This window comes from Cricetulus griseus, chromosome 2 (genome assembly GCF_003668045.3).
Source record: "Cricetulus griseus strain 17A/GY chromosome 2, alternate assembly CriGri-PICRH-1.0, whole genome shotgun sequence".
Classification (NCBI taxonomy): domain Eukaryota; kingdom Metazoa; phylum Chordata; class Mammalia; order Rodentia; family Cricetidae; genus Cricetulus; species Cricetulus griseus.
Genome location: NC_048595.1, coordinates 200,764,163 through 200,773,132, shown reverse-complemented (window position 1 = coordinate 200,773,132; position 8,970 = coordinate 200,764,163). Strand labels below are relative to the sequence as shown.

Here is an 8,970-nt window from a genome sequence, read left to right as displayed (position 1 = left end):
TGGTTGTGAGCCACCATGTGGTTGCTGGGAATTGAACTCAGGACCTCTGGAAGAGCACTCAGTTCTCTTAAACTCTGAGCCATCTCTCCAGCCCTTCTTTCTTTCTTTCTTTCTTTCTTTCTTTCTTTCTTTCTTTCTTTCTTTCTTTCTTTTTTTCATTCAGTGAAATGCTCTTCTGTTTTTCCTGCATTGATTCTAGGTTCCTAGACAGTAAGGCTGTTTACTAGCCCAGGAGAGAAGGGAAGGGAAGGAAGGGTCACTGATGGGCAAGAGAGATGTCAAGTTGAATGGCTAGACATAGTTCTAGCTGGACTCCTAATCTGAGAGTAGAGATTCTTTGGGGACTAAAATGATCCTGATGGGCTGCTAGTGATGTCCAGGCCACATAGGATTGAGCTCTTGGGGAAAGTCCTTGGCTAAAGGACTAATGGGGGGTTGGATGGGATGGGTGATTCCTTGAGGGTAAAACTAGTATATCCTTCTGGTCCAAAAGGTTTTGGTGTCTTTCATCCTGAGAAGTTTGTCAAGGCCCAGGGTAGGTGGATTGTCTGGTGTTCACTAGGGTCTCCACTTGTTCTGGCTTAATACTGAGCCTAACATCTGTGGTTTCACCAATTCCAAGGGAAGCTAGAATGTCACTAAGCTTAGCTATTGACTTTGATTATTTTCCTCTTGATAAGAAAGGGCATGTTTGTTTTGGTGGCATTACATATCAAACTTAGCTCTTTGCATACTCGACAAGCACTCTACCACTAAGCCAAACCCACAGCTGAAGGAAAGGGCTTTTTGAGGAATCCAGCTCTGCCAATAGTGCTTAAGAAGTAGAAAATGGACTGTTTCAACAGTACCTACAATGGCTTTTAGACAAATGATGCTTTGGTCTTATGGTTGTAGGTCACAATTCTAATTAGGAAAAAGGTCACATGATTCATATGGATGGATACCTAGAATCAATAAGAACAAGATCTGAGGTTTGGCTACCAATTTCATGTTTCTACAAGTACCCTAACCCTCTAGTCACTCTGCAGATAGGATGTTTCTGTACTTTGAAACCCTTAACCTCACCTCATGTTCACTTTTTTTTTTTCCAAGACAGGATTTCTCTGTATACCCCTGGCTGTCCTGGAACTCACTCTGGAGACCAGGCTGACCTCCAACTAGAGATCTGTTTGTTTCTGCCTCCCCAAGTGATGGGACTAAAGCGCCACCACTTTTCACTATGTAGACCAGGCTGGCCTGGAATTCTCAAGAGATCCACCTGTCTTTGTCCCCCTCCTCCAAACATAAGTGCTACCATGCCAGCACATGCCTTAGAAGGCCTAGTAGCACATTAACCTGAGTAGGTCCTTTTAAGCTAGCCTCATAGATTGCCCCACCATGTAGAATAGCCTCATTTTTGGAACCTTTATTAACAAGGATGCCCAGAACATCAGCTGTCATGCTTGTTTTCCTGGGTAGCCTCAGTACAATTGGTCATGCCTCTCAAAGGTCAACAGCTAAACTGTATTACAATCATACTGTTCACTGTCTGGATGCCTGAAGATGTTGGTGAGGGCAGCTGTTTAAACATGCATGAAGGTTGCCTCCTGTTAATGATCCCTGTCTGTTAACTTAGGGATGCCTGGACTCTTTCCTCCTTGGGCAACATGCCTGCCCCTAGCCTTGGTTTTGGGGTTCACCAAGTCAGGAAAGATTAGGATTCCCCTGTTAGGATAGGACTGGACAGAGGGAAGAATATAGGGTATTCCCAAATATGTGAAGCAGCTTGGGAGAGAGGGCAGGCCTTAAAGGTCACACACAGTCTGGCTGGCCCAAGCACAGGCCACAGTTGGTCAAGTAAGTGGGATGGGGGTGGGGGGGAGGGAGATGGCACCGCCAGTAAGTTGGTTGTAGAGCAAACCTTAGGATCTGGGTTTGACCACAGGAACCTGCTTAAAGGTGGGAGGAGAGAACCAACTCCATAAAGTTCTCTGACTTCCACACGCACGCTGTGACAGTAGTGGCACTCGTCACACACGAAAACACGGAGGGACCTGGAATCCTCTGAAAAGACGCCCATAAAACAAAAAACCTTTAAATGAACTGCAATTCAACTTCACTTAAATAAAAGGGGTAAGGTATTATTCTTTGAGGATGCAGAATGCCGGGATTGCTCCACACACACTGGAGGCGACAGGCCCTCCCCTTCCGACGTCCTCCCCAGTGCACTTCCGATCCCGCCTCCTCCCGGAAGCAACGCCCTAAGCCACGCCCCATGAAATGTAGTTGGTTTCTCTGTGCGCGTGGTTCCTATGGATCCCAAGTGTGAGGAGAATCCCACAGAAGACTCAAGCAATGAAGAAGACCTTGACTCCACGAAGGCACCCCGGATCCGTGATACCCCAGAAGACATTGTGCTGGAAGCGCCGGCCAGTGGCCTGGCGTTCCATCCCACCCGAGACCTTCTGGCAGCCGGGGACGTAGACGGGGACGTGTTCGTGTGAGTGGCGTGTAGGGCGGAGGCGTGTGGGGCGTGTGGGCGCCAGGGTTTTAAAGCTCCTTTGGGATGGAGGTGGGGCTGGAGAGCGTGGCGGGAAGACATTTTATGAGACTCAGACGGCCCGATTCGTTCAATAACATTCAGCAAGTGTGCTGTGGAAGCCTCAAGTTGATTCCAGTATCTTTCCACATCTCTCTCCGTCTTTTTTATTTTATTTTTAGGCAAGCTCCAGGTTTTGAGCCTGGAGCTCGACGATCCTGGCTAGTTCTGTTTGTTTGTTTTTTTCCAGGCAGGGTTTCTCTGTGGCTTTGGAGGTTGACCTGGCACTCGCTCTTTCAGAGCGGGCTGGTCTCGAACTCACAGAGATCCGCCTGCCACTGCCTCCCTAGTGTCGGGATTAAAGGCGTGCGCCACCACCGCCCGGAGGATCCTGGCTAGTCTTAACTAGCTAGTTATTTTGCCTCAGGGTTCCCATCTCTGCTTCCTAAATGCTAGGATTAGAGTTGACCACCATACCTGCCCAACTTTTACACAGGTTTTGGGTATCCCAAGGATAGAGGCAATCACTTTATCCACTGAATCATCTCCCGAGCCCTCCACCTCTGTTTTAACTTGTCAGCACGGTGACATTGGTCAGAATATACAGTAATTAACTGTGTCTTTCTCTAGCTTCTGTTGACTCTGTTATTACCCATCCAACTTCTGGGACTAGATTTCTGTTTAGTTATTTCCTTTGAGACAGGGTCTCCATATGACCCAGGATAGTCTTAAAAGATCCTCTGGCTCCAGTCTCAGATCAGATGCCCCCCACCCCCTTCCTTGGATTTTAGACAGATTTCTCTATGTCTCTCTTGACTGTCCTGTTAACTTGCTCTGTAGACCAGGCTGGCCTCAACTCACAGAGATCCATCCACCTGTATCTGCCTCTGCTGGGGTTAAAGGCATGAGCCACCATGGCCGGGCTTCAGGCGCTGGCCTTTGAGAATGGTAGTCTCAACACATGGAAGGATGAGACAAAAGGAATACAAAGTCTAGGCTAAATCTGTCGTTGGTGGCTCACATCTTTAATCCCAGCTCTTGGGAGGTAAAGGCAGATGAATCTCTGAGTTTAAGGCCAGCCTTGTCTACAGATGGAGTTGAGGACAGCCAGGGCTACACAGAGAAACCCTGTCTCAAAAAGAAAAAAAGAAAACAAGTTCCAGGCTAGCCTTGACTATTAGTGAGACCTTGTCACAATCTGATCCATTCCCCAAAATAGTCCTATATAAATATACCTTGAATATGTACTGAAATACGATCTAACATTTGAAGTTAATTTAAAATGGATAAATGAACCAGGTGGTGGTGGTGCACACCTTTAATTCCAGCACTTGGGAGGCAGAGACACAGGTGAGTCTCTGAGTTTAAAACCATTCTGGTCTGTGAGTACCAGGACAGGGCTACACAAAGAAACCCTGTCTTGAAAAACCAAAAAACATAAATAACTAAAAATTTAAAAAATTTAAAAGAAAGGAAATGGATAAATAGGCTGGGTGTGTGGCTCAATTGTAGAGTTTTACCTAGCATGAGTGAAGGCTTGAGTTCCATCTCCTGTTCTACAAAGAAAATTGATAAACAGAATGGTAAGCTCTTCGGTCTTGGAAGTACCCTAACCACATGGGATGGTTGGTTTTTGTGCTCCATGTGTTTCAGGTGTGGTATGGAGTCATTCACTCTCTTCCTTTCCTCAGCTATTCATACTCTTGTCAGGAGGGAGAAACCAAGGAACTTTGGTCCTCAGGACACCACCTCAAGTCCTGCAGAGCTGTTGTCTTCTCAGAGGATGGGCAGAGTAAGTGCTAGGGAAGGCAACCAGCCATATGGTAGAGGGCAGAGGGCAATGAGCAATACCATAAGCTGGGCCTTTTCCCCCTAGAGCTTGTTACTGTCTCTAAGGACAAAGCAATCCATGTATTAGATGTTGAACAGGGACAGCTGGAAATACGAATTTCTAAGGCTCACAGGTAAGGAAAATTAATTAGGTATACATGCCACCTGGTAAGGGGTAAGGACTGAGAGGTGTCTATTAGAACAAATTCATATTGTTTCTCCAGTGCCCCCATTAACAGTCTGCTGCTCGTGGATGAGAATGTTCTAGTCACTGGGGATGACACAGGTGGTATCCGGCTCTGGGACCAGCGGAAGGAGGGCCCTCTAATGGACATGCGGCAGCATGAGGAGTACATTGCTGACATGGCCCTGGACCCTGCCAAAAAGCTGCTGCTGACAGCCAGGTACAACCCTACACCTGCCTCCCTGCTCTTTTTCTCCTTCTAGACTACTTGGTGATGTAGGTACCCACATTATATTACTGTCTTCAAGTGGAACTTGCTATTCAATCTGTTTGTTCTCTACAGTGGGGATGGCTGCCTTGGTGTCTTCAACATCAAGAGACGCAGATTTGAGTTACTCTCAGAGCCTCAGTCAGGCGATCTAACTTCCGTCACCCTTATGAAAGTACAGCTGGGTATGACGGGATGGGGTATATATGCTAGGGGGTTCATTCTCAAGTGGCTCCACAAATACGGTTTATTAACCTGCAGTACGGGAAGAAGGTGGCCTGTGGATCTAGTGAAGGTACCATCTACCTTTTCAATTGGAACGGTTTTGGGGCTACAAGTGACCGCTTCGCACTGAGAGCAGAGTCCATTGACTGCATGGTTCCAGTTACTGAGAATCTGCTGTGCACTGGCTCCACGGATGGAATCATTAGGTAAGGGAAGCCAAAGCAGCCCTGGAGCACAGGGAGTACAAGCCCAGCTGCTCAGTTCCTAACACTCTTCTCTCCTCAGGGCTGTGAACATCCTGCCAAACCGAGTGGTAGGCACCGTGGGCCAGCATGCTGGGGAGCCTGTGGAGGAGCTAGCCCTATCCCATTGTGGCCAATTTTTGGCCAGTAGTGGCCATGACCAGCGACTCAAATTTTGGAACATGACTCAGCTTCGAACTGTGGTTGTGGATGACTATCGACGCCGCAAGAAAAAGGGAGGGCCACTTCGTGCCCTGAGCAGTAAGGCCTGGAGCACTGATGACTTCTTTGCAGGGTTGAGAGAAGATGGAGAGGATGCCAAGGCTCCAGAGGAGGTGGTGAAGGAAAGCGATGATGACAGTGACTGAGGGCATGAGGAGAATGTCAAGACAAGGAACTGTTTTCTGGGACAGCCCCTAAAGAAATGTGTTTTTTGATGCTGTAGATTGAATCTACAACCTTGAATATAAGCTTAGCTCTACCACCAAGTTAAATCCCAAGTCCGCAAACGGGAATTTCCAGTACTCTATTGTATGAACTCATGGCCCCAAAGTGGGCCTACTTACCCTACCATTATTGTTTTTTTTGTTGTTTTATGAGACAGGGTTTCTCTGTGGCTTTAGAGGCTGTCCTGGAATTAGCTCTTGTAGATCAGGTTGGTCTCAAACTCAGAGATCCACCTGCCTCTGCTTCCTGAGTGCTGGGATTAAAGGCGTGTGCCGCCACCACCCCAATGTCCCTACCATTGTTGTTAAACTGTGATGACAAGACAGCACAGACAGACACATCTGTAACAACCAGGGGTTTAATATAAATACAACCAGCATAGAAAAAAAAAAGGGCCCTTTGGCTCAGCCAGTTCTCCAAATAAAAACAAAAGATTCATAGTAAGCTCTTGAGTGGGTATGATGAATTATTTGTCAAACTGGGAAATGACCAAAGATATTACGTCAGAGGTCAAATCAGATCCTGGGTTCAATGGGGAAGGGCAAGTTTCCTCACAACTAAAGTAGCACTTAGGCATGACAGGGTCCTGCCTCAGCAAAGAGGCTATCACCAGGCCCCTGTCCCTTTTCGACCCAGTAGTTACTGCCCAGGCCTGCTGGGCTGGGGTTTGACACAGGTTCTGCCTACCCATTTAGGCTGCCTGTGTGTGTGTGTGGGTGTGGGGTGGGGGTTTACTGCTTAACTATAGTACCTGCTTCAGCCCTAGGAGACCACAAGCTGGTCCTAGACTCACTCAGTATTTCCAGCAACTGTGCAGACACAGCATCCTTGGCCACCTCATGCCCATCCTGCCAATCAGAGGCCAGCACAACCCAAATAAGGCCACTAAAAGGCACTGGGTGTCCAGGGATTACAACCTGGTACCAAAAGCGATGCCAGCCAGCAGGCCCTGTACCTAAACACTTGGTAAGGAACATTGGGCTGCCCAACTTCATTCGTTGACACAGCAGCTGCAGAGCAGCCCGAGCCCCTTGGGACCCTAGCCTGTCCCTGCTCTGGGCTACTTGGCTGCCCTCTGGGCGTAAGAACCGCAGTGAGGGGCCCGCAAGCTGTTGGCGGAAGTGCTGCTTCAGGTCTGGCTTGAGCCACTCCACAGCGACCTGTTCTCCACAAAGGCGTGACTGCCCTGCAAGAAAAAGGCAAGAGAAAAGGGCAGATCTAAGTACAGGGACTGGAGCCAAACATGTAGAAGTTGACCTGTGAAGTGACTAGCCACAGGCTATGTCTAATGCCTCTCTACTTCCTGGTGGTGTGACGACTTCCACAAGCCTCATTGCATTTGTTTGTAATCCCTGGGGCAATACAGGGCATTCAGGCTTTATTTATCTAATCACCATAAAAATAGCTAGCCTTTCAGGTCAATGAAAGCTGAAACAGGAGACAACACTGCTTAATTCACTCAGGAAGCAGACACTACAAAGATAGGCAGGCTCATCTGAACTCTTGTACAACTCTAATCTTTTTCCCTGGAAATATTGAGGACTAAAACACGATAAAATGGCAGGCGGTGGTGGTGCAGTACACTTTTTAATCCCAGCACTTGGGGAGGCAGAGGCAGGTGGATTTCTGTGAGTTTGACGACAGCCTGGTCTACAAAAGCAAGTTCCAGGGCAGCCAAGGCTATACAGGGAAACCCTGTCTCAAAAAAAAAAAAAAAAAAAAAAAAGAATACAATGCATAGGAATTTAGATAAGTGGTAGCTTAAATTTAGGTAACTAGTGGCTGTAGCACTATTGTATGGTGGCAGTTGGTGGACTCTTACGATTTAGGGATATGCTTTTAAGTAGCCAGCCGCCCTCCCGCAAGCTTCCACCCCCTACCTTCTACCAGGGCCTTTTTGGCCATGGCAGCGGCTCGGTGCGTGCTGAACTTGAGCAGCGCAATCTGAGAGGGCGCCGACCCCGGGCTGGGTAGCAGCAACGTCTCCTGCAGACAGGGACCCAGTGGTTGTAGGGCCAGCAGTAGCATATGGCGGTTCAAGCTCGGAGGCAGCCCGTCTACTGTCAGCTCGCACTTCTCGGTGCTTCGGCACACCAGAAGCTGGCAAGAAGGACGCAGCTGGTGGTTGTGTAGCGTAGCAATCGCGGCCTGAGCACCACGCCGCGAGCTGTAGCGCGCGTAGGCAAAGCCGCGGTTCAAGCCACTGAAGGTCATCATCAGGCGGAACTCATAGAGGCGCCCCACGCGCTGGAAGAGTGGGATCAGCTGGTGCTCATACACGTCCTGGGGTAGTCGTCCGATAAACACCTCGGACCCTGAAGGTGGTGGGCTGCCCACCCAGCCTGGAGGGAGAGGATACGGAGGGCTTCTGTCGTCTACTGAGACGGTTCTATTTCTAAGCCCCAAGAAGCAGCTGGGGTGTGGGGGAAGGAGGAAGGCCATCTAGAAATATCGACAACCCTCTGGCTCCCGGTCGTTAGCATAAATTGGGCGACTGGACTGCGTAAACAACTAGGATGGCACCGAGTGGGTGTACTATCCTCGACGGCCAGAGTGGAAGGGAAGACAGACAAATACCCGAATCTAATTAGAGATTATGTCAGGTAGTTTGGGTTTTCTGACTTTGGAGCCTAGGGACGGGCCCTTCCCACCAGAGTGGCCAAGGCTGGTGTAGAGCCACAGGGGGTGGGGCTACCATACCTGGGGGTGGCCCGCCATACTTCCTTTGCCCGTTGACCTGCACCAGGCGGATGCCAGTCTCCCTTACCCACGCCTCCAGGGCTGCCTTGTTCTCTGGATTCACCCTCTCACACCATTGCTGGGGGAAAGAAGTAGGTTGGAATAGCGCATCACCGGCCGGGTCCCACCTCGCCCGAGGTATTGGGGTCACTGTAACCGCCCCTTTTGCAGGCGGAGGGTCCAAGGACCCCTTAGGCTTTCAATTACTTACCTCGCATTCCCGTTTCGACTGCATAACTCTCCTCTAGCTCGGCCAGACTCTTTAGAACTTCCTTGAGCTTCTGCCTCTGGAAGATTCCCTGCCCTCCACGCCCCCCTCAAGCTCTCATTGGCTCTGAGAGCGACCCCGCCTCTCCAGGAGGCATTCATTACACGTGCGCGAGCCCCTGGAAATCTGGAAACCCTCTTAGGACCGTGTGTGGGAGGAGCTCCATCAACAGAGGTGGGGGTGGGGCTGAGTCGGGGCAGGATGGACACCGGGCGAGCGCACTGGGTGTCTTTTAACCAGTGGGTTTGC

The 8,970-nt window shown here is 49.4% G+C and overlaps 2 protein-coding genes across 2 annotated transcripts; one reads left to right on the top strand and one right to left on the bottom strand.

Moving 5' to 3' along the window:
* Positions 1 to 2,221: 2,221 nt before the first annotated feature.
* Wdr55 (WD repeat domain 55) lies at positions 2,222 to 6,158 on the top strand. Its single transcript, XM_027400819.2, has 7 exons — positions 2,222 to 2,479; positions 4,210 to 4,310; positions 4,395 to 4,482; positions 4,573 to 4,752; positions 4,876 to 4,975; positions 5,062 to 5,231; positions 5,311 to 6,158. Exons 1-7 carry the CDS (start codon positions 2,292 to 2,294, stop codon positions 5,633 to 5,635), a joined length of 1,152 nt encoding a protein of 383 aa, XP_027256620.1. The 5' UTR covers positions 2,222 to 2,291; the 3' UTR covers positions 5,636 to 6,158.
* Positions 6,055 to 8,919, bottom strand: Dnd1 (DND microRNA-mediated repression inhibitor 1). The gene is made up of 4 exons (XM_027400820.2): positions 8,665 to 8,919; positions 8,415 to 8,532; positions 7,595 to 8,056; positions 6,055 to 6,900 (listed from the first exon to the last, which is right to left on the bottom strand). Exons 1-4 carry the CDS (start codon positions 8,686 to 8,688, stop codon positions 6,446 to 6,448), a joined length of 1,059 nt encoding a protein of 352 aa, XP_027256621.1. The 5' UTR covers positions 8,689 to 8,919; the 3' UTR covers positions 6,055 to 6,445.
* Between the last annotated feature and the right edge of the window lie 51 nt (positions 8,920 to 8,970).

Coding starts and splice junctions, on each gene's coding strand:
- Dnd1 (XM_027400820.2), bottom strand. CDS start 8,688: ATGCAGTCGAAACGGGAATGCGAG. Junction 8,533..8,664: donor AGTCGAAACGGGAATGCGAG/GTAAGTAATTGA, acceptor TCTTTCCCCCAG/CAATGGTGTGAGAGGGTGAA. Junction 6,901..7,594: donor CAAAAAGGCCCTGGTAGAAG/GTAGGGGGTGGA, acceptor TTTTTCTTGCAG/GGCAGTCACGCCTTTGTGGA.
- Wdr55 (XM_027400819.2), top strand. CDS start 2,292: ATGGATCCCAAGTGTGAGGAGAATCCCACAGAAGACTCAAGCAATGAA. Junction 4,483..4,572: donor CGAATTTCTAAGGCTCACAG/GTAAGGAAAATT, acceptor TTGTTTCTCCAG/TGCCCCCATTAACAGTCTGC. Junction 5,232..5,310: donor TCCACGGATGGAATCATTAG/GTAAGGGAAGCC, acceptor TTCTCTCCTCAG/GGCTGTGAACATCCTGCCAA.